Source organism: Oncorhynchus nerka, linkage group LG9a (genome assembly GCF_034236695.1).
Source record: "Oncorhynchus nerka isolate Pitt River linkage group LG9a, Oner_Uvic_2.0, whole genome shotgun sequence".
In the NCBI taxonomy this organism is placed as follows: domain Eukaryota; kingdom Metazoa; phylum Chordata; class Actinopteri; order Salmoniformes; family Salmonidae; genus Oncorhynchus; species Oncorhynchus nerka.
Window position 1 is genome coordinate 4,702,952 of NC_088404.1, and position 26,948 is coordinate 4,729,899.

Consider the following 26,948-nt stretch of genomic DNA (forward strand, 5'->3'; position numbering starts at 1 on the left):
GACATTACTGGACATTACTGGACATTACAGGACATTACTGGACATTTCTGGACATTACAGGACATTACAGGACATTACAGAACATTACTTGACATTACTGGACATTACAGGACATTACTAGACATTACAGGACATTATGGACATTACAGGACATTTCTGGACATTACAGGACATTACTTGACATTACTGGACATTACAGGACATTACTGGACATTACAGGACATTACAGGACATTACTGGACATTACAGGACATTTCTGGACATTACAGGACATTACAATACATTACAGGACATTACTGGACATTACTGGACATTACTGGACATTACAGGACATGACAGGACATTACTGGACATTACTTGACATTACAGTACATTACTGGACATTACTGGACATTACTGGACATTACTGGACATTACAGGACATGACAGGATATTACTGGACATTACTTGACATTACAGGACATTACTGGACATTACAGGACATTACTGTACATTGCAGGACATTACTGGACATTACAGGACATTACTGGACATTACAGGACATTACTGGACATTACTGGACATTACAGGACATTACTGGACATTACAGGACATTACAGGACATTACTGGACATGACAGGACATTTCTGGACATTACAGGACATTACAGGACATTACTGTACATTACAGGACATTGCTGGACATTACTGGACATTACTGGACATGACAGGACATTACTGGACATTACTTGACATTACAGGACATTACTGGACATTACAGGACATTACTTGACATTACTGGACATTACAGGACATTACAGGACATTACAGGACATTGCTGGACATTACTTGACATTACTGGACATGACAGGACATTACTGGACATTACTTGACATTACAGGACATTACTGGACATTACAGGACATTACTTGACATTACTGGACATTACAGGACATGACAGGACATTACTGGACATTACAGGACATTACTGTACAGCACTGGACATTACAGGACATTACAGGACATTACAGGACATTACTTGACATTACTGGACACTACAGGACATTACTGGACATTACAGGACATTTCTGGACATTACTGGACATTACTGGACATTACAGGACATTACTGGACATTACTGGACATTTCTGGACATTACTGGACATTACTGGACATTACTTGACATTACTGGACATTACAGGACATTACTGGACATTACTGGATATTACTGTACATTACTGGACATTACTGGACATTACAGGACATGACAGGATATTACTGGACATTACTTGACATTACAGGACATTACTGGACATTACTGGACATTACAGGACATTACTGGACATTACTGTACATTACAGGACATTACTGGACATTACTGGACATGACAGGACATTATTGGACATTACTTGACATTACAGGACATTACTGGACATTACAGGACATTACTGGACATGACAGGACATTATTGGACATTACTTGACATTACAGGACATTACTGGACATTACAGGACATTACTGGACATTACTTGACATTACTGGACATTACAGGACATTACTGGACATTACAGGACCTTTCTGGACATTACTGGACATTACTGGACATTACTTGACATTACTGGACATTACAAGACATTACAGGACATTACTGGACATTACAGGACATTACTGGACATTACTGGAGAGCCCATGACATCATCAGATTGAAATAGTGCAAAGGGACTAGGGTCTGCGTCGCAAATGGTACCCTATTCCCTATATAGCGTACTACTGTTGATCAGGGCCGTATATTTGGGATAGAGTGTCATTTGGGATGCAGTAAGTACTATAAGATGTAATCAGACGTATTCCAATGATCCTTTTCCTTTAGAACCAACTTCTCTGGTTTTAAACAGCCTATGTGGCATCGATACCCAGCTAGCAATGAGGAATCTGGCCCAGAAGCGGCCATCTTCTGGGAGGCCGGAACTGATTGAATCAGCCCGGAATCAAAATTAACGACTGCTCAGACCCGGCCCAAGTACATCGGCCCGTTTCCATCTACTGGAATTCAGCCGACTTTGCCAGCATCTCACCAGAATCCCCCAGAAGCGACCCGATCCAAATTTGTATGAATGTATACAAAACTACCCAATTTAGTAATTTTAAATATCACTATTATACATTTTATACATACACTCGGGAGGCTCCATCCACAACGTTTTTAATGCCTATCAATTGCCTTGCACAAAGTATCAAAATACTAAAATACTACACAGTACTCTTAAAGAATTTAGTTTAAATGTTATTTGTATTTTTTGATCACAGAAACAATGAGAAAATATGGAAAAATAAATAATTATATGTTAATTAAATAAAGCAGCCCTTGTAATCATCTGCCAGAGAGTAGCCCCAATCGGCCCGAGGCCCAAGTAATACATTTGGGCCAGATAACTCACACCTGACTCTTGGCCGAGTGCCCCGACTCAGCCGGAATCGGCCCAGATCCACTGTGCTAGCTGGGAATGAGTCAGAAACATTGATTATAGTGTCAAAATTGACTACAAAGTGTAAATAGGATAATTTTGGCCATAAAGTCAGTCTCGTCCAAAACTACGTTTTGTAAGTGAGTTTGTCACGACATACAGGATGGGTAGATATGGATTAGGATCACATGACAAATACAATTTGATTTGATTAGTTGATTGGGAGCCCCATAGGGCAGGGCACAATTGGCCCAGAGTTCTCCGGGTTTGGCCGGGGTAGGCCGTCATTGTAAATAAGAATTTGTTCTTAACTGACTTGCCTAGTTAAATTTAAAAAATGTAATTAAATTGTGGCCTGGTTGCTCAATGTGACTGCTAGCTTCATTGACAAACATAGAGTTGGAACTTAGCCAAATAGCAATTCTTTTGGGGGGGGGGGGGGGGGGCTGATAAACAGCATTTAGCTTGTGCTTTATTTAGTTTGACAGCTTGCGGATGATGAAGTTGTAGACAGGTTATAGTTCTCAGAAATCAGTCCTCTGAGCACAGCCAGACTTTCCCGACTCGATACACTGAATGCAGTGCACTGGCCAGTTTTTCAGGCACATTTTTTAAATTTAGAAATACTGCACCAAACACCTTAGCTAGATGTAACATTGAGCAACGAAGATATTCCTCAGCAAAAAAAAAACGTCTAAATGAATGACAGATTTCTTGATTTATCTTAGATGAATTCTGACTTAAAAAAAAAAAAATGATGAAGTGACTATTTTATGTACACACAACATACATAATGTTCCTATATGTTATACAAACAAAACAACCAATTTGAGATGTTATTATATGAAATACAATGTGCTTGTGAAGAAAGCCTTGATGTATGTTTTGTTTGTTGTTTTATCATGTATGCAGCTACCTGGTGTGTTTGTTGTACTGATGCTATTGATGAGGAACCCTGCTGATGATTAGGAATCTGACGCTATTGACGATCATCATGATCGCCCTGTCTTGCTGATGGGTGTAATTAGTGTGGTGTTAGAGCCCAACGCTAATAGATAATATCTGACTATGGCGTTATGAAGTCCTATGGTTTATGAAGTCCTGTGGCGTTATGAGGGGCTATGTGAAGTTGCCTCATGACAGAGGAAAATGAAATGCCCAACCCTAAATTTGTAAAACAACAAACACTGTAAAAAAAAAAAAGATTATACTTTTAAATGTCTGTCTTTAAAAAATATATAATTCATGACTACGCCAACTCTAATCCAGTCTGTGTTTTAACTGGTATCTAAAAGCACAAAGCTATTGTTCTATTGGGGCTTGAGCCAACAGTGACCTAACAAATCTCTTACTGCCATCGATGCCTAGTGTATGCAAAACCTCAAAACCTCATTACGTTTCTCAAGTTGGGGGATTCAGCCCTTGGCTTTCAGTTAAAGGGAACACAGGACAGAATCCCAAAATCTACAGGGAGAATCGGTAAAAAGTGTAGCAGACTTCCAACATATTCTCCAGTATACTGTAGCAGACTGCCAACATATTCTCCAATATACTGTAGAAGACTGCCAACATATTATCCAATATACTGTAGCAGACTGCCATCATATTCTCCAATATACTGTAGCAGACTGCCATCATATTCTCCAATATACTGTAGCAGACTGCCAACATATTCTCCAATATACTGTAGCAGACTGCCAACATATTCTCCAATATACTGTAGCAGACTGCCAACATATTCTCCAATATACTGTAGCAGACTGCCAACATATTCTCCAATATACTGTAGCAGACTGCCAACATATTCTCCAATATACTGTAGCAGACTGCCAACGTATTCTCCAATATACTGTACAGACTGCCAACATATTCTCCAATATACATTACATTACATTACATTTAAGTCATTTAGCAGACGCTCTTATCCAGAGCGACTTACAAACTGTGGCAGACTGCCAACATATTCTCTAATATACTGTAGCAGACTGCCAACATATTCTCTAATATACAGTAGCAGACTTCCAACATATTCTCCAGTATACTGTAGCAGACTGCCGGCATATTCTCCAATATACTGTAGCAGACTGCCAACATATTCTCCAGTATACTGTAGCAGACTGCCAACATATTCTCCAATATACTGTAGCAGACTGCCAACATATTCTCCAATATACTGTAGCAGACTGCCAACATATTCTCCAGTATACTGTAGCAGACTGCCAACATATTCTCCAATATACTGTAGCAGACTGCCAACATATTCTCCAATATACTGTAGCAGACTGCCAACATATTCCCTAATATACTGTAGCAGACTGCCAACATATTCTCTAATATACTGTAGCAGACTGCCAACATATTCTCCAATATACTGTAGCAGACTGCCAACATATTCTCCAATATACTGTAGCAGACTGCCAACATATTCTCCAATATACTGTAGCAGACTGCCAACATATTCTCTAATATACTGTAGCAGACTGCCAACATATTCTCTAATATACTGTAGCAGACTGCCAACATATTCTCCAATATACTGTAGCAGACTGCCAACATATTCTCCAATATACTGTAGCAGACTGCCAACATATTCTCCAATATACTGTAGCAGACTGCCAACATATTCTCTAATATACTGTAGCAGACTGCCAACATATTCTCCAATATACTGTAGCAGACTGCCAACACATTCTCCAATATACTGTAGCAGACTGCCAACATATTCTCCAATATACTGTAGCAGACTGCCAACATATTCCTAATATACTGTAGCAGACTGCCAACATATTCTCAATATACTGTAGCAGACTGCCAACATATTCTCCAATATACTGTAGCAGACTGCCAACATATTCTCCAATATACTGTAGCAGACTGCCAACATATTCTCCAGTATACTGTAGCAGACTGCCAACATATTCTCCAATATACTGTAGCAGACTGCCAACATATTCTCCAATATACTGTAGCAGACTGCCAACATATTATCCAATATACTGTAGCAAACTGCCAACATATTCTCCAATATACTTTAGCAGACTGCCAACATATTCTCCAGTATACTGTAGCAGACTGCCAACATATTCTCCAATATACTGTAGCAGAATGCCAACATATTCTCCAATATACTGTAGCAGACTGCCAACATATTCTCCAATATACTGTAGCAGACTGCCATCATATTCCCAAATATACTGTAGCAGACTGCCAACATATTCTCCAATATACTGTAGCAGACTGTCAACATATTCTCCAATATACTGTAGCAGACTGCCAACATATTCTCCAATATACAGTAGCAGACTGCCAACATATTCTCCAATATACTGTAGCAGACTGCCAACATATTCTCCAATATACTGTAGCAGACTGCCAACATATTCTCCAATATACTGTAGCAGACTGCCAACATATTCTCCAATATACTGTAGCAGACTGCCAACATATTCTCCAATATACTGTAGCAGACTGCCAACATATTCTCCAGTATACTGTAGCAGACTGCCAACATATTCTCCAATATACTGTAGCAGACTGCCAACATATTCTCCAATATACTGTAGCAGACTGCCAACATATTATCCAATATACTGTAGCAAACTGCCAACATATTCTCCAATATACTTTAGCAGACTGCCAACATATTCTCCAATATACTGTAGCAGAATGCCAACATATTCTCCAATATACTGTAGCAGACTGCCAACATATTCTCCAATATACTGTAGCAGACTGCCATCATATTCCCAAATATACTGTAGCAGACTGCCAACATATTCTCCAATATACTGTAGCAGACTGCCAACATATTCTCCAATATACTGTAGCAGACTGCCAACATATTCTCCAATATACAGTAGCAGACTGCCAACATATTCTCCAATATACTGTAGCAGACTGCCAACATATTCTCCAATATACTGTAGCAGACTGCCAACATATTCTCCAATATACTGTAGCAGACTGCCAACATATTCTCCAGTATACTGTAGCAGACTGCCAACATATTCTCCAATATACTGTAGCAGACTGCCAACATATTCTCCAGTATACTGTAGCAGACTGCCAACATATTCTCCAATATACTGTAGCAGACTGCCAATATATTCTCCAATATACTGTAGCAGACTGCCAACATATTCTCCAATATACTGTAGCAAACTGCCAACATATTCTCTAATATACTGTAGCAGACTGCCATCATATTCCCAAATATACTGTAGCAGACTGCCAACATATTCTCCAATATACTGTAGCAGACTGTCGACATATTCTCCAATATACTGTAGCAGACTGCCAACATATTCTCCAATATACAGTAGCAGACTGCCAACATATTCTCCAATATACTGTAGCAGACTGCCAACATATTCTCCAATATACTGTAGCAGACTGCCAACATATTCTCCAATATACTGTAGCAGACTGCCAACATATTCTCCAATATACTGTAGCAGACTGCCAACATATTCTCCAATATACTGTAGCAGACTGCCAACATATTCTCCAATATACTGTAGCAGACTGCCAACATATTCTCCAATATACTGTAGCAGACTGCCAACATATTCTCCAATATACTGTAGCAGACTGCCAACATATTATCCAATATACTGTAGCAAACTGCCAACATATTCTCCAATATACTTTAGCAGACTGCCAACATATTCTCCAATATACTGTAGCAGAATGCCAACATATTCTCCAATATACTGTAGCAGACTGCCAACATATTCTCCAATATACTGTAGCAGACTGCCATCATATTCCCAAATATACTGTAGCAGACTGCCAACATATTCTCCAATATACTGTACCAGACTGTCGACATATTCTCCAATATACTGTAGCAGACTGCCAACATATTCTCCAATATACAGTAGCAGACTGCCAACATATTCTCCAATATACTGTAGCAGACTGCCAACATATTCTCCAATATACTGTAGCAGACTGCCAACATATTCTCCAATATACTGTAGCAGACTGCCAACATATTCTCCAGTATACTGTAGCAGACTGCCAACATATTCTCCAATATACTGTAGCAGACTGCCAACATATTCTCCAGTATACTGTAGCAGACTGCCAACATATTCTCCAATATACTGTAGCAGACTGCCAATATATTCTCCAATATACTGTAGCAGACTGCCAACATATTCTCCAATATACTGTAGCAAACTGCCAACATATTCTCCAATATACTGTAGCAGACTGCCAACATATTCTCCAATATACTGTAGCAGACTGCCAACATATTCTCCAATATACTGTAGCAGACTGCCAACATATTCTCCAATATACTGTAGCAGACTGCCAACATATTCTCCAGTATACTGTAGCAGACTGCCAACATATTCTCCAATATACTGTAGCAGACTGCCAACATATTCTCCAGTATACTGTAGCAGACTGCCAACATATTCTCCAGTATACTGTAGCAGACTGCCAACATATTCTCCAATATACTGTACAGACTGCCAACATATTCTCCAATATACTGTAGCAGACTGCCAACATATTATCCAGTATACTGTAGCATACTGCCAACATATTCTCCAATATACTGTAGCAGACTGCCAACATATTCTCCAATATACTGTAGCAGACTGCCAACGTATTCTCCAGTATACTGTAGCAGACTGCCAACGTATTCTCTAATATACTGTAGCAGACTGCCAACATATTCTCCAATATACTGTAGCAGACTGCCAACATATTCTCCAATATACTGTAGCAGACTGCCAACATATTCTCCAATATACTGTACAGACTGCCAACATATTCTCCAATATACTGTAGCAGACTGCCAACGTATTCTCCAGTATACTGCAGCAGACTGCCAACGTATTCTCTAATATACTGTAGCAGACTGCCAACATATTCTCCAGTATACTGTAGCATACTGCCAACATATTCTCCAATATACTGTAACAGACTGCCAACATATTCTCCAATATACTGTAGCAGACTGCCAACATATTCTCCAATATACTGTAGCAGACTGCCAACATATTCTCCAATATACTGTGGCAGACTGCCAACATATTCTCCAATATACTGTAGCAGACTGCCGGCATATTCTCCAATATACTGTAGCAGACTGCCAACATATTATCCAATATACTGTAGCAGACTGCCAACATATTCTCCAATATACTGTAGCAGACTGCCAACATATTCTCCAATATACTGTAGCAGACTGCCAACATATTCTCCAGTATACTGTAGCAGACTGCCAACATATTCTCCAATATACTGTAGCAGACTGCCAACATATTCTCCAATATACTGTAGCAGACTGCCAACATATTCCCTAATATACTGTAGCAGACTGCCAACATTTTCTCTAATATACTGTAGCAGACTGCCAACATGTTCTCCAATATACTGTAGCAGACTGCCAACATATTCTCCAGTATACTGTAGCAGACTGCCAACATATTCTCCAATATACTGTAGCAGACTGCCAACATATTCTCCAATATACTGTAGCAGACTGCCAACATATTCTCCAATATACTGTAGCAGACTGCCAACATATTCTCCAGTATACTGTAGCAGACTGCCAACATATTCTCCAATATACTGTAGCAGACTGCCAACATATTCTCCAGTATACTGTAGCAGAATGCGACTGCCAACATATTCTCCAATATACTGTAGCAGACTGCCAATATATTCTCCAATATACTGTAGCAGACTGCCAACATATTCTCCAATATACTGTAGCAGACTGCCAACATATTCTCCAATATACTGTAGCAGACTGCCAACATATTCTCCAATATACTGTAGCAGACTGCCAACATATTCTCCAATATACTGTAGCAGACTGCCAACATATTCTCCAATATACTGTAGCAGACTGCCAACATATTCTCCAGTATACTGTAGCAGACTGCCAACATATTCTCCAATATACTGTAGCAGACTGCCAACATATTCTCGAATATACTGTAGCAGACTGCCAACATATTCCCTAATATACTGTAGCAGACTGCCAACATATTCTCTAATATACTGTAGCAGACTGCCAACATATTCTCCAGTATACTGTAGCAGACTGCCAACATATTCTCCAGTATACTGTAGCAGACTGCCAACATATTCTCCAATATACTGTACAGACTGCCACCATATTCTCCAATATACTGTAGCAGACTGCCAACATATTCTCCAGTATACTGTAGCATACTGCCAACATATTCTCCAATATACTGTAGCAGACTGCCAACATATTCTCCAATATACTGTAGCAGACTGCCAACGTATTCTCCAGTATACTGTAGCAGACTGCCAACGTATTCTCTAATATACTGTAGCAGACTGCCAACATATTCTCCAATATACTGTAGCAGACTGCCAACATATTCTCCAATATACTGTAGCAGACTGCCAACATATTATCCAATATACTGTACAGACTGCCAACATATTCTCCAATATACTGTAGCAGACTGCCAACATATTCTCCAATATACTGTAGCAGACTGCCAACATATTCTCCAATATACTGTAGCAGACTGCCAACATATTCTCCAGTATACTGTAGCAGACTGCCAACATATTCTCCAATATACTGTAGCAGACTGCCAACATATTCTCCAATATACTGTAGCAGACTGCCAACATATTCCCTAATATACTGTAGCAGACTGCCAACATATTCTCTAATATACTGTAGCAGACTGCCAACATGTTCTCCAATATACTGTAGCAGACTGCCAACATATTCTCCAGTATACTGTAGCAGACTGCCAACATATTCTCCAATATACTGTAGCAGACTGCCAACATATTCTCCAATATACTGTAGCAGACTGCCAACATATTCTCCAATATACTGTAGCAGACTGCCAACATATTCTCCAGTATACTGTAGCAGACTGCCAACATATTCTCCAATATACTGTAGCAGACTGCCAACATATTCTCCAATATACTGTAGCAGACTGCCTTCATATTCTCCAATATACTGTAGCAGACTGCCAACATATTCTCCAATATACTGTAGCAGACTGCCAACATATTCTCCAATATACTGTAGCAGACTGCCAACATATTCTCCAATATACTGTAGCAGACTGCCAACATATTCTCCAATATACTGTAGCAGACTGCCAACATATTTTCCAATATACTGTACAGACTGCCAACATATTCTCCAATATACTGTAGCAGACTGCCAACATATTCTCCAATATACTGTAGCAGACTGCCAACATATTCTCCAATATACTGTAGCAGACTGCCAACATATTATCCAGTATACTGTAGCAGACTGCCAACATATTCTCCAGTATACTGTAGCAGACTGCCAACATATTCTCCAGTATACTGTAGCAGACTGCCAACGTATTCTCCAGTATACTACAGCAGACTGCCAACGTATTCTCTAATATACTGTAGCAGACTGCCAACATATTCTCCAGTATACTGTAGCAGACTGAAAACATATTCTCCAATATACTGTAGCAGACTGCCAACGTATTCTCTAATATACTGTAGCAGACTGCCAACATATTCTCCAATATACTGTAGCAGACTGCCAACATATTCTCTAATATAAGTAGCAGACTGCCAACATATTCTCCAACATACTGTAGCAGACTGCCAACATATTCTCCAATATACTGTAGCAGACTGCCAACATATTCTCTAATATACTGTAGCAGACTGCCAACATATTCTCCAATATACTGTAGCAGACTGCCATCATATTCTCCAATATACTCTAGCAGACTGCCAACATATTCTCCAGTATACTGTAGCAGACTGCCAACATATTCTCCAATATACTGTAGCAGACTGCCAACATATTCTCCAATATACTGTAGCAGACTGCCAACATATTCTCTAATATACTGTAGCAGACTGCCAACATATTCTCCAATATACTGTAGCAGACTGCCAACATATTCTCCAGTATACTGTAGCAGACTGCCAACATATTCTCCAGTATACTGTAGCAGACTGCCAACGTATTCTCCAATATACTGTAGCAGACTGCCAACATATTCTCCAATATACTGTAGCAGACTGCCATCATATTCTCCAATATACTCTAGCAGACTGCCAACATATTCTCCAGTATACTGTAGCAGACTGCCAACATATTCTCCAATATACTGTAGCAGACTGCCAACATATTCTCCAATATACTGTAGCAGACTGCCAACATATTCTCTAATATACTGTAGCAGACTGCCAACATATTCTCCAACATACTGTAGCAGACTGCCAACATATTCTCCAATATACTGTAGCAGACTGCCAACATATTCTCCAATATACTGTAACAGACTGCCAACATATTCTCCAGTATACTGTAGCAGACTGCCAACATATTCTCCAATATACTGTAGCAGACTGCCAACATATTCTCCAATATACTGTAGCAGACTGCCAACATATTCTCTAATATACTGTAGCAGACTGCCAACATATTCTCCAATATACTGTAGCAGACTGCCAACATATTCTCCAATATACTGTAGCAGACTGCCAACATATTCTCTAATATACTGTAGCAGACTGCCAACATATTCTCCAATATACTGTAGCAGACTGCCAACATATTCTCTAATATACTGTAGCAGACTGCCAACATATTCTCCAATATACTGTAGCAGACTGCCAACATATTCTCCAATATACTGTAGCAGACTGCCAACATATTCTCCAATATACTGTAGCAGACTGCCAACATATTCTCTAATATACTGTAGCAGACTGCCAACATATTCTCTAACATAAGTAGCAGACTGCCAACATATTCTCCAACATACTGTAGCAGACTGCCAACATATTCTCCAATATACTGTAGCAGACTGCCAACATATTCTCCAATATACTGTAGCAGACTGCCAACATATTCTCTAATATACTGTAGCAGACTGCCAACATATTCTCCAATATACTGTAGCAGACTGCCATCATATTCTCCAATATACTCTAGCAGACTGCCAACATATTCTCCAGTATACTGTAGCAGACTGCCAACATATTCTCCAATATACTGTAGCAGACTGCCAACATATTCTCCAATATACTGTAGCAGACTGCCAACATATTCTCCAATATACTGTAGCAGACTGCCAACATATTCTCCAATATACTGTAGCAGACTGCCAACATATTCTCTAATATACTGTAGCAGACTGCCAACATATTCTCCAATATACTGTAGCAGACTGCCAACATATTCTCCAGTATACTGTAGCAGACTGCCAACATATTCTCCAGTATACTGTAGCAGACTGCCAACATATTCTCCAATATACTGTAGCAGACTGCCAACATATTCTCCAATATACTGTAGCAGACTGCCAACATATTCTCTAATATACTGTAGCAGACTGCCAACATATTCTCCAACATACTGTAGCAGACTGCCAACATATTCTCCAATATACTGTAGCAGACTGCCAACATATTCTCCAATATACTGTAACAGACTGCCAACATATTCTCTAATATACTGTAGCAGACTGCCAACGTATTCTCCAATATACTGTAGCAGACTGCCAACATATTCTCCAATATACTCTAGCAGACTGCCAACATATTCTCTAATATACTGTAGCAGACTGCCAACATATTCTCCAATATACTCTAGCAGACTGCCAACATATTCTCTAATATACTGTAGCAGACTGCCAACATATTCTCCAATATACTGTAGCAGACTGCCAACGTATTCTCTAATATACTGTAGCATACTGCCAACGTATTCTCTAATATACACTAGCCATTCAGGTGGCCTAGTTGAATGTCAACATGTCTGCTCCTTTAAACCATTCCAGTACCACCCTGTGCATGCATGTTGTTGAACTAGCTGCTACTACATCTGATGCACTCAATGCATACTACTGACACACTCAATGCATACTACTGACACACAATACATACTACTGACACACTCAATGCATGGAGAATACCACTGTTGTTGACCTCACTGACTGTCTGTTGACATTTGTGTTTGGAGAAAACAAAAAACAAGACAGCAACAGGTTGTAAGAAATACAGAGACAGACCAGGCTGACATGGGTCCATCATAGAGACAGACCAGGCTGACATGGGTCCATCATAGAGACAGACCAGGCTGACATGGTTCCATCATAGAGACAGACCAGGCTGACATGGGTCCATCATAGAGACAGACCAGGCTGACATGGGTCCATCATAGAGACAGACCAGGCTGACATGGGTCCATCATAGAGACAGACCAGGTTGACATGGGTCCATCATCCAACTGCTGCCCTGGTATTGTCTTGTACTGCACTCGAAACACTCTGCACAGTACTCAAAACACTCTGTTTTCCAACTGAAGGTTATGACAAGCCTTGGAGCTTCCTAAACAGCATGTCTGGCATGAGCGGCCATGATGCCTCTGCAGTGTCGTCGTCCTGCGTTTCCTCCCCCAAATCCATACTGTCTCCTCCAGCACTCTCCTTCCCACATCCCATCCATTCTCTTAACTCTAGCATGGTTCACCAGGACACTTTGGGCTTGTCCATACTCAACCCCTAACGGTAGCCCCTACTCACTAGACACGTGAAGATCTGAGAGGATTGGATAAGTGTAGGCAATATGGTGATAGCTCCACCTAGCCTATCGGAGGGCAAGGTGGAGTTGTCACCATAATGCTTAAGCCTCTCCAAACCTCTCAGAAAAGCAAGTGGCTAGAGGTTGTTTCTGGACAAATCCTATCACTATGTGACTTGCTCTCTCCTCATCTCTCATCTCTCCTCTCTACTGCTCTCTCCTCTCTTCTCCCCCTCTCTCCTCTCTTCTTTCTTCACAGATTTAGTTTTACACTGTCCTTTCTTCCTGTTTTCCATTCCTTCCTGCTGTCCTTTCTTCCTGCTGTCCTTTCTTCCTGTTTTCCTTTCTTCCTGCTGTCCTTTCATCCTGCTGTCCTTTCTTCCTGCTGTCCTTTCATCCTGCTGTCCTTTCTTCCTGTTTTCCATTCCTTCCTGCTGTCCTTTCTTCCTGTTTTCCATTCCTTCCTGCTGTCCTTTCTTCCTGTTTTCCATTCCTTCCTGCTGTCCTTTCTTCCTGTTTTCCATTCCTTCCTGCTGTCCTTTCATCCTGCTGTCCTTTCTTCCTGCTGTCCTTTCTTCCTGTTTTCCATTCCTTCCTGCTGTCCTTTCTTCCTGTTTTCCATTCCTTCCTGCTGTCCTTCCTGTTTTCCATTCCTTCCTGCTGTCCTTTCTTCCTGCTGTCCTTTCATCCTGCTGTCCTTTCTTCCTGTTTCCCATTCCTTCCTGCTGTCCTTTCTTCCTGTTTTCCATTCCTTCCTGCTGTCCTTTCTACCTGCTGTCCTTTCTTCCTGCTGTCCTTTCATCCTGCTGTCCTTTCTTCCTGTTTTCCATTCCTTCCTGCTGTCCTTTCTTCCTGCTGTCCTTTCATCCTGCTGTCCTTTCTTCCTGCTGTCCTTTCTTCCTGCTGTCCTTTCTTCCTGTTTTCCATTCCTTCCTGCTGTCCTTTCATCCTGCTGTCCTTTCTTCATGTTTTCCATTCCTTCCTGCTGTCCTTTCTTCCTGTTTTCCATTCCTTCCTGCTGTCCTTTCATCCTGCTGTCCTTTCTTCTTGTCTTGGGCGTGTCATCAGCTCCAGTTCATATTCAGTACTGCCATACGGGCCTCTTTGCATTGATTACCCAGTTCAGCTGCAGAGATAGCTCCAGTAAAGCATTGATGATATATACTAGTCTGATACAGGATATTATCCCCTATTGTCTATACGTTTTTCCATTCTATAATTGCCTGTTGCTTTTGATTTCTCATACTTTAGATTTTTCGTTCTATATTAATAACTTTCCCTCTGCTTTTTTAAAACAAAAAACTTGTGAAAGAAAGACAATTTCATAAGATGTATTTAACCCCTGCTTTACAATGTTTATGATGCTGAAGCTATGGTTTGACTTATTGGGAGTGTTCGGCTCCCAGCTGTTGGCTGTGGCTCAATGGCACCATATTCCCTACATAGTGCATCACTTTTGATCAGAGCTCTAAAGACCCTGGTCCAATGTCGTGCACTTTATAGGTAATAGGGTGCCATTTTGGGAGTCCCACAGTCCCGTTGTTGAGTATTTCCCGTGATGTATTTATTTGTTGCAAAGTTGATCAGTTCTAAAATATGAGACTTGACAAAGACTTTGTAAACTCTGAGAGTGGCAGTTCAGATCCACCCCCCCAAAAAAAATATGGAATGAATAGAGATCTAGAATGCTGAAGATTCTAGAACGAGGAAATGGTGACGATTCTTTTTTTATACTAGCGATGATATTTTGTTGTCAACAGAAACTAAACTGTGGTTTCATTTGCATGTGTTGCATGAGATATTGTGTTCAACACAAGAAGCTAACTATCACATGTAAGAAAAACATTGTTTTCTTTCAAAAGCTTATTTTTTTATTATGCACACTTGAAATCAGCTTATTCTATAGCAAGAGACTCTTAGTAGAAAGGTTTTATGTAGCTGACACATTTTCCCTTTCCCAAATTCAGGTATTGTTAACTCACTGTATGGTTTTAGGCAGGGGTTGGAACCAAAATTATTGTCCAATTGTTTCGTTCTAAACTAGCTAACAAGCTTGTGTGTTAACAGCGGCACCATAATTCAAATATAAATAAATAAATAAAAAGTATTTAAGGCCTTTGCTGACTGTATGTCGGATTCAGTCTTTTGCGATCATCAACGTCACATTGTGAGATCATCAACGTCACATTGTGAGATCATCACGCCACATTGTGAGATCATCACGCCACATTGTGAGATCATCAACGTCACATTGTGAGATCATCAACGTCACATTGTGCGGTCATCAACGTCACATTGTGAGATCATCACGCCACATTGTGACATCATCACGCCACATTGTGAGATCATCAACGTCACATTGTGAGATCATCAACGTCACATTGTGCGATCATCAACGTCACATTGTGCGATCATCAACGTCACATTGTGCGATCATCAACGTCACATTGTGAGATCATCAACGTCACATTGTGCGATCATCAACGTCACATTGTGAGATCATCAACGTCACATTGTGAGATCATCAACGTCACATTGTGAGATCATCAACGTCACATTGTGCGATCATCAACGTCACATTGTGACATCATCACGCCACATTGTGAGATCATCACGCCACATTGTGAGATCATCAACGTCACATTGTGCGATGTTACCAAATTAAAATCTTGACATCTACCTGGCCAGATGGCAAGATTTGCTTCAGTTTTGTCGTCACATTCTGCAATCAACTTGAGAGGCTACGTCGACCGACGTAGTCTACGTCAACTGCAGCGTTGTGTTTGATCTGCCCTTATGACAGCACCAGCAATGCAAGCCCATCTCTACCCTTATGAGAGAGTTAATTGAGTTTGGAAAAACAGAAAATAGTTTTCACATACAAACGTTATATGTCAAAACTCAGAATCAAATAGGGGGGGGGGGGATTGGTGATTTTGTGCATTTATCAAAATGCTATCAGGTAACCTGATTTCAGATGTCATGTAAACAAGATTATTAGGGAAATCGTTCTGGAAATCGTTCTGGCAAAGGATGTAAGCGCTTTAATTCTGTGCCGGCCGGGTTCCTATTTGTCAGTCACCGGGATCGGCTCGCAAACACGAGACAAAATTCATGATAAAGGCTAAAACCAATCTGACACTGCCATAACTTTGTCTGAGCCTACGACCGCAAGTAGTGGTACTGAATCAGCAGACCTAGACCCTGTCTCACTGAACCAGCCAAGACCTAGTGGTACTGAATCAGCAGACCTAGACCCTGTCTCACTGAACCAGCCAAAACGTAGTGGTACTGAACCAGCAGACCTAGACCATGTCTCACTGAACCAGCCAAGACCTAGTGGTACTGAATCAGCAGACCTAGACCCTGTCTCACTGAACCAGCCAAGACGTAGTGGTACTGAATCAGCAGACCTAGACCCTGTCTCACTGAACCAGCCAAGACCTAGTGGTACTGAATCAGCAGACCTAGACCCTGTCTCACTGAACCAGCCAAGACGTAGTGGTGCTGAATCAGCAGACCTAGACCCTGTAACACTGAACCAGCCAAGACGTAGTGGTACTGAATCAGCAGACCTAGACCCTGTAACACTGAACCAGCCAAGACCTAGTGGTACTGAATCAGCAGACCTAGACCCTGTCTCACTGAACCAGCCAAGACGTAGTGGTGCTGAACCAGCAGACCTAGACCCTGTCACACTGAACCAGCCAAGACGTAGTGGTACTGAATCAGCAGACCTAGACCCTGTAACACTGAACCAGCCAAGACCTAGTGGTACTGAATCAGCAGACCTAGACCCTGTCTCACTGAACCAGCCAAGACGTAGTGGTGCTGAACCAGCAGACCTAGACCCTGTCACACTGAACCAGCCAAGACGTAGTGGTACTGAATCAGCAGACCTAGACCCTGTCTCATTGAACGAGGAGCCAAGACGTCCGACAATCGTTTACGACCTAGGAATTTGTCCAAGACTTAAACATTTTTCGTGGCATAAGATGGCTAAAATGGTACAGTCTGTGGGGGGGCCTTACCTTTTTGTAGTTAATAAATCCAATGTGAAACTTGGATTATTCTATCCTTAACTAGCATTGGAAAAGTGAATCCATTCTTCTCTAATGAAAAATCTCTCTCCCTAATTTCTGAATTAGGCCTGGAACATCAGTAAACTACAGTAGCCTATGCTTCGGAGGGGGAGGGGCTACAGTAGCCTAGCTTCGGAGGGGGAGGGGCTACAGTAGCCTAGCTTCGGAGGGGAGGGGCTACAGTAGCCTATGCTTCGGAGGGGAGGGGCTACAGTAGCCTAGCTTCGGAGGGGAGGGGCTACAGTAGCCTATGCTTCGGAGGGGGAGGGGCTACAGTAGCCTAGCTTCGGAGGGGAGGGGCTACAGTAGCCTAGCTTCGGAGGGGAGGGGCTACAGTAGCCTATTCTTCGGAGGGGATGGGCTACAGTAGCCTATGCTTCGGAGAGGGAGGGGCTACAGTAGCCTATGCTTCGGAGGGGGAGGGGCTACAGTAGCCTATGCTTCGGAGGGGGAGGGTCTACAGTAGCCTTTGCTTTGGAGGGGGAGGGGCTACAGTAGCCCATGCTTCAGAAGGGGAGGGTCTACAGTAACCTATCCTTAGGAGGTGGAGGGTTTTCAGTAGCCTATGCTTTGGAGGGGGAGGGTCAAGTAGCCTATGCTTTGGAGGGGGAGGGGCAAGTAGCCTAGACACACAAAGATCTTCAACTGGCAGGAAGATGCTGGAATAACTTTCCAAGTGACAGAATGAGGGCTTTGCATAGGCACTTTATTGTTACGTTTTTTACGGGACTGTAAAAAAAAGGCCTGGAATGTTAAAAAGAAACGTTATTAACCAGTTCCCAAGCTTTTAAAATAGCAGTTCTGTTCGGGATCAGCGTAGATCGTTTTCGTTCCCCCGGAACCGGTTCCAACCCCTGGTTTTAGGAAAAAAAATTATACAGGGACCTCCTTTCAAAAGAGTAACACTTCACTAAGTACACCAAACTTAACTTAATTAATATACCACATTTTAAGTGAACTTCACTAAGTACACCAAACTTAACTTAATTAATATACCACATTTTAAATGAAAAAAAAAAACCCCGTACTTACTGAGATAATATGAGCTGTTTTCATTTTGTTTACCGATACATAAGGATACACACCGAAACAACATATTGTTTATATCTGTAAGGAATGTGTTGTTGTTGTTGTTGTTGTTGTTTTACAGCTCTAATACTTACGTATAAGTCAAGAAGATACTTTAACAAGCCTTTAGTTGACTTATTTATCAGTAACATTAATCCTTGTAAAATATATATATATATAGCAAGTCAAATAAAATATAATCCTGTTTTATTTGGGCAAAGTTTTCCATTTCCTTTTGTCTGATCGTGTCTCTGCTGTGATGGTGGTGTTTGATTTGAACTGTTAGACCCCTTTTGTGAAGATTACATGTCGAAAACAACTACAGGTGAACTATATGCTCGTATGTAAATAAGATTTCAGTAAAGAAAAATTCTAAGGTTTCAGTACAGAACAGTAATGGGGTTTGGGAGATTATTGGGGAAAAGTAAATGCATGTATTTTACATTATGCACAAATTAAAGTATTCAAATACGAGATGTAAACTAAAAAGGTCTTGCATGAAATAAATGTTGCATACAACAGTATTTTAGACTCTGTTTTTATTTAACAGGCAAAACATGCATTCATGTTTTATACTTTATCTCTTGCAGACAGTGTAGTTCTTTGGCCCAGTTGTAAAGCCAACAGCTTTTAAAACATGTTGTACATATTTGTGGGGTCAATGAGTGCTTCCATGAGTTGGGACGATGGGAGCATGACATAAACCATGACAACTACTGACTGAACCTCTGTACATGCAACTTGTACAACAAAAGCATGATGTGGGCATGAATAATATCCTTCTTAAGAATGCAAATGTTGTCTTTGCCTTGGCTATAAGCATGGGAAATACATGGTAAAACAGTCACCTTTACCATGATGAGAAACTAACAGGGCACATTTTCTTTAATATCATTCTACCACCTGCCTCACTGCACTGTTCTGTAGAGGTAGCCTAGCCTAGCCACCTCCCCTCTGCACTGTTGTGTAGAGGTAGCCTAGCCTAGCCACCTCCCCCCTGCACTGTTCTGTAGAGGTAGCCTAGCCTAGCCACCTGCACTGTTCTGTAGAGGTAGCCTAGCCTAGCCTAGCCACCTCCCCTCTGCACTGTTCTGTAGAGGCAGCCTAGCCTAGCCACCTGCCCTCTGCACTGTTCTGTAGAGGTAGCCTAGCCTAGCCACCTCCCCTCTGCACTGTTCTGTAGAGGTAGCCTAGCCTAGCCTAGCCACCTCCCCTCTGCACTGTTCTGTAGAGGTAGCCTAGCCTAGCCACCTCCCCTCTGCACTGTTCTGTAGAGGTAGCCTAGCCTAGCCACCTGCACTGTTCTGTAGAGGTAGCCTAGCCTAGCCTAGCCACCTCCCCTCTGCACTGTTCTGTAGAGGCAGCCTAGCCTAGCCACCTGCCCTCTGCACTGTTCTGTAGAGGTAGCCTAGCCTAGCCACCTCCCCTCTGCACTGTTCTGTAGAGGCAGCCTAGCCTAGCCACCTGCCCTCTGCACTGTTCTGTAGAGGTAGCCTAGCCTAGCCACCTCCCCTCTGCACTGTTCTGTAGAGGTAGCCTAGCCTAGCCACCTCCCCTCTGCACTGTTCTGTAGAGGTAGCCTAGCCTAGCCACCTGCCCTCCCCACTGTTCTGTAGAGGTAGCCTAGCCTATCCACCTGCCCTCTGCACTGTTCTGTAGAGGTAGCCTAGCCTAGCCACCTGCCCTCCCCACTGTTCTGTAGAGGTAGCCTAGCCTATCCACCTGCCCTCTGCACTGTTCTGTAGAGGTAGCCTAGCCTATCCACCTGCCACCTCCCCTCTGCACTGTTCTGTAGAGGTAGCCTAGCCTAGCCACCTGCACTGTTATGTAGAGGTAGCCTAGCCTAGCCACCTCCCCTCTGCACTGTTCTGTAGAGGTAGCCTAGCCTAGCCACCTCCCCTCTGCACTGTTCTGCAGAGGTAGCCTAGCCTAGCCACCTACCCTCTGCACTGTTCTGTAGAGTTAGCTTAAACTAGCCACCTGTCTCACTGCACTGTTCTGTAGAGGTAGCCCAGCATAGTAGAGTTAGCCTAGCCTAGCCACCTGCCCCACTGTTCTGTAGAGTTAGCCTAGCCTAGCATAGCCACCTGCCCCACAGCACTGTTCTGTAGAGGTAGCCTAGCATAGCCACCTGCCCCACAGCACTGTTCTGTAGAGGTAGCCTAGCCTAGCCACCTGCCCCACTGCACTATTCTGTAGAGTTAGCTTAGCCTAGCCACCTGTCTCACTGCACTGTTCTGTAGAGGTAGCCCAGAATAGTAGAGTTAGCCTAGCCTAACCACCTGCCCCACTGTTCTGTAGAGTTAGCCTAGCCTAGCATAGCCACCTGCCCCACAGCACTGTTCTGTAGAGGTAGCCTAGCCTAGCCACCTGCCCCACTGCACTATTCTGTAGAGTTAGCTTAGCCTAGCAACCTGCACTGTTATGTAGAGGTAGCCTAGCCTAGCCTAGCCACCTCCCCTCTGCACTGTTCTGTAGAGGTAGCCTAGCCACCTCCCCTCTGCACTGTTCTGCAGAGGTAGCCTAGCCTAGCCACCTACCCTCTGCACTGTTCTGTAGAGTTATCTTAGCCTAGCCACCTGTCTCACTGCACTGTTCTGTAGAGGTAGCCCAGCATAGTAGAGTAAGCCTAGCCTAGCCACCTGCCCCACTGCACTATTCTGTAGAGTTAGCTTAGCCTAGCCACCTGTCTCACTGCACTGTTCTGTAGAGGTAGCCCAGAATAGTAGTTAGCCTAGCCTAGCCACCTGCCCCACTGTTCTGTAGAGTTAGCCTAGCCTAGCATAGCCACCTGCCCCACATCACTGTTCTGTAGAGGTAGCCTAGCCTAGCCACCTGCCCCACTGCACTATTCTGTAGAGTTAGCTTAGCCTAGCCACCTGTCTCACTGCACTGTTCTGTAGAGGTAGCCCAGCATAGTAGAGGTAGCCTAGCATAGCAAACTGCCCCCAAAAGTGTTATACTAGAGGTAGCCTAGCATAGTCACCTGCCCCCTAAACCTCTAGTAGAGATATTCTAGCCTCCTACACTGTTATAGAGAGGTATTCTAGCCTCCTACACTGTTATAGTAGAGGTATTCTAGCCCCCTACACTGTTCTAGTAGAGGTATTCTAGCCCCCTACACTGTTATAGTAGAGGTATCCTAGCCTCCTACACTGTTATAGTAGAGGTATTCTAGCCCCCTACACTGTTCTAGTAGAGGTATTCTAGCCCCCTACACTGTTATAGTAGAGGTATCCTAGCCTCCTACACTGTTATAGTAGACGTAGCCTATCATAGCCACCTGCACCCTACACTGTTACATTAGAGGTATTCTAGACTCCAACACTGTTATAGTAGAGGTATCCTAGCTTCCTACACTGTTATAGAGAGGTATTCTAGCCTCCTACACTGTTATAGTAGATGTATTCTAGCCTCCTACACTGTTATAGTAGATGTATTCTAGCCTCCTACACTGTTATAGTAGAGGTATTCTAGCCTCCTACACTGTTATAGAGAGGTATTCTAGTCTCCTACACTGTTATAGAGAGGTATTCTAGTCTCCTACACTGTTATAGAGGGGTATTCTAGCCTCCTACACTGTTATAGTAGAGGTATTCTAGCCTACTACACTGTTATAGTAGACGTAGCCTAGCATAGTCACCTGCCCCCTAAACCTCTAGTAGAGATATTCTAGCCTCCTACACTGTTATAGAGAGGTATTCTAGCCTCCTACACTGTTATAGTAGAGGTATTCTAGCCCCCTACACTGTTCTAGTAGAGGTATTCTAGCCCCCTACACTGTTATAGTAGAGGTATCCTAGCCTCCTACACTGTTATAGTAGACGTAGCCTATCATAGCCACCTGCACCCTACACTGTTACATTAGAGGTATTCTAGACTCCAACACTGTTATAGTAGAGGTATCCTAGCCTCCTACACTGTTATAGTAGATGTATTCTAGCCTCCTACACTGTTATAGTAGAGGTATTCTAGCCTCCTACACTGTTATAGAGAGGTATTCTAGTCTCCTACACTGTTATAGAGAGGTAGTCTAGTCTCCTACACTGTTATAGAGGGGTATTCTAGCCTCCTACACTGTTATAGTAGAGGTATTCTAGCCTACTACACTGTTATAGTAGACGTAGCCTATCATAGCCACCTGCACCCTACAATGTTACAGTAGAGGTATTCTAGACCCCTACACTGTTACAGTAGAGGTAGCCTAGCATATCCAACTGCCCCCAAAAGTGTTATAGTAGAGGTATTTTAGCCTCCTACACTGTTATAGAGAGGTATTCTAGCCCCCTACGCTGTTATAGAGAGGTATTCTAGCCCCCTACACTGCTACAGTAGAGGTACTCTAGCCCCCTACACTGTTATAGAGAGGTATTCTAGCCTCCTACACTGTTATAGAGAGGTATTCTAGCCTCCTACACTGTTATAGTAGAGGTATCCTAGCCCCTACACTGTTATATAGAGGTATTCTAGCCTCCTACATTGTTATAGAGAGGTATTCTAGCCTCCTACACTGTTATAGTAGAGGTATTCTAGCCTCCTACACTGTTATAGAGAGGTATTCTAGCCTCCTACACTGTTATAGTAGAGGTATTCTAGCCTCCTACACTGTTCTAGTAGAGGTATTCTAGCCTGCTACACTGTTATAGAGAGGTATTCTAGCCTTCTACACTGTTATAGAGAGGTATTCTAGCCTCCTACACTGTTATAGAGAGGTATTCTAGCCTCCTACACTGTTATAGAGAGGTATCCTAGCCTCCTACACTGTTATAGAGAGGTATTCTAGCCTCCTACACTGTTATATAGAGGTATTCTAGCCTCCTACATTGTTATAGAGAGGGATTCTAGCCTCCTACACTGTTATATAGAGGTATTCTAGCCTCCTACACTGTTATAGAGAGGTATTCTAGCCTCCTACACTGTTATAGTAGAGGTATTCTAGCCTCCTACACTGTTCTAGTAGAGGTATTCTAGCCTGCTACACTGTTATAGAGAGGTATTCTAGCCTCCTACACTGTTATAGAGAGGTATTCTAGCCTCCTACACTGTTATAGTAGAGGTATCCTAGCCCCTACACTGTTATATAGAGGTATTCTAGCCTCCTACATTGTTATAGAGAGGTATTCTAGCCTCCTACACTGTTATAGTAGAGGTATTCTAGCCTCCTACACTGTTATAGAGAGGTATTCTAGCCTCCTACACTGTTATAGTAGAGGTATTCTAGCCTCCTACACTGTTCTAGTAGAGGTATTCTAGCCTGCTACACTGTTATAGAGAGGTATTCTAGCCTTCTACACTGTTATAGAGAGGTATTCTAGCCTCCTACACTGTTATAGTAGAGGTATCCTAGCCCCTACACTGTTCTAGTAGAGGTATCCTAGCCTCCTACACTGTTATAGTAGAGGTATCCTAGCCTCCTACACTGTTATAGAGAGGTATCCTAGCCTCCTACACTGTTATAGTAGAGGTATCCTAGCCTCCTACACTGTTATAGAGAGGTATCCTAGCCTCCTACACTGTTATAGTAGAGGTATTCTAGCCTCCTACACTGTTATAGTAGAGGTATTCTAGCCCCTACACTGTTATAGTAGAGGTATTCTAGCCCCCTACACTGTTCTAGTAGAGGTATCCTAGCCCCCTACACTGTTATAGTAGAGGTATTCTAGCCTACTACACTGTTATAGTAGAGGTATCCTAGCCTCCTACACTGTTATAGAGAGGTATCCTAGCCCCCTACACTGTTATAGTAGAGGTATTCTAGCCTACTACACTGTTATAGTAGAGGTATCCTAGCCTCCTACACTGTTATAGTAGAGGTATCCTAGCCTCCTACACTGTTATAGTAGACGTAGCCTATCATAGCCACCTGCACCCTACACTGTTACAGTAGAGGTATTCTAGACTCCAACACTGTTATAGTAGAGGTATCCTAGCCTCCTACACTGTTATAGAGAGGTATTCTAGCCTCCTACACTGTTATAGTAGATGTATTCTAGCCTCCTACACTGTTATAGTAGATGTATTCTAGCCTCCTACACTGTTATAGTAGAGGTATTCTAGCCTCCTACACTGTTATAGAGAGGTATTCTAGTCTCCTACACTGTTATAGAGAGGTATTCTAGTCTCCTACACTGTTATAGAGGGGTATTCTAGCCTCCTACACTGTTATAGTAGAGGTATTCTAGCCTACTACACTGTTATAGTAGACGTAGCCTATCATAGCCACCTGCACCCTACAATGTTACAGTAGAGGTATTCTAGACCCCTACACTGTTACAGTAGAGGTAGCCTAGCATATCCAACTGTCCCCAAAAGTGTTATAGTAGAGGTATTTTAGCCTCCTACACTGTTATAGAGAGGTATTCTAGCCCCCTACGCTGTTATAGAGAGGTATTCTAGCCCCCTACACTGTTATAGAGAGGTATCCTAGCCTCCTACACTGTTATAGTAGAGGTATTCTAGCCTCCTACACTGTTATAGTAGAGGTATTCTAGCCCCTACACTGTTATAGTAGAGGTATTCTAGCCCCCTACACTGTTCTAGTAGAGGTATCCTAGCCTCCTACACTGTTATAGAGAGGTATCCTAGCCCCCTACACTGTTATAGTAGAGGTATTCTAGCCTACTACACTGTTATAGTAGAGGTATCCTAGCCTCCTACACTGTTATAGAGAGGTATCCTAGCCCCCTACACTGTTACAGTAGAGGTATTCTAGCCCCCTACACTGTTACAGTAGAGGTATCCTAGCCCCCTACACTGTTATAGTAGAGGTATCCTAGCCCCCTACACTGTTATAGTAGAGGTATCCTAGCCCCCTACACTGTTATGGTAGAGGTATCCTAGCCTCCTACACTGTTCTAGTAGAGGTAGCCTATCATAGCAGAGTTATCCTAGCCCCCTACACTGTTCTAGTAGAGGTATCCTAGTCAACCTATCCATCGTCAGCATCATTTCCTCCTATCCCTCATACATCATTTGTTGTAATAACTGTCTGTGTTGTTTTGTTTTTGATATGTTTGTAGAGACCAGCCAGCGACAGCCTCGGAGCAGACCAGCAGCATCAGACTCAGTTTGTGTAATGAACCATGGTGTTCCCACCACGATATGTCTGTCCCATAATAAGACCCCCTCACCGCAACACCAACCCCCCACCTGATAATACATTAGCCTCGTTTGTTGTGTGTGTAAAATTAGTTTGAAATAATTGGGTGTTACAGTGGCAACCTGTACCTCACAGACTAAATGGCATCCTAATCCATTTTAGTAACCACACCTGATCAAAATTAGTGCACACCTAATTAGGGAATAGGGTGCCATAGGGCTCTGGTATAAAGTAGTGCACTATATAGGGAATAGGGTTCTATAGGGCTCTGGTCTAAAGTAGTGCACTATATAGGGAATAGGGTGCCATAGGGCTATGGACTAAAGTAGTGCACTATATAGGGAATAGGGTGCCATAGGGCTCTGGTCTAAAGTAGTGCACTACATGGGGAATAGGGTGCCATTTGGTTTTAAGATGCATCCTAACTCAGCATAGGGAGTGTTGTTGTCAAGCCTCATGTAGGTCAGTATCTGTCACTGGTTATTGTGCTGTAACGTACTGTAATGTTCTGTGCCTATTGTTGGTGTGTTTGTGCCTAGTACCTGTATATACACTTGTGTGTGCAAAAATTGTGTGTTAGAACTCCTAAATGTTTATTTTGAGTGATTATCAAATATTTGTGTGCTGCTTCTGTTTTAAAATAATAATAATAAAACTGTTACTCAGATAAATTCTATCACCCCCTTTCTCCAACAGATTATCT

General features: G+C 42.3%; 1 protein-coding gene across 1 annotated transcript in view; it reads left to right on the forward strand.

The window, feature by feature from the left end:
• The window catches only part of LOC115123449 (potassium voltage-gated channel subfamily C member 1-like), an 81,686-nt gene extending 55,372 nt beyond the window's left edge, over window positions 1–26,314 (forward strand). The window contains exon 6 of the mRNA XM_065022244.1: window positions 26,166–26,314. Within this exon, the coding sequence (XP_064878316.1) occupies window positions 26,166–26,299 (134 nt within the window). The 3' untranslated portion in view covers window positions 26,300–26,314. The remainder of the gene's footprint in view (window positions 1–26,165) is intronic.
• The last annotated feature ends 634 nt before the right edge of the window (window positions 26,315–26,948 follow it).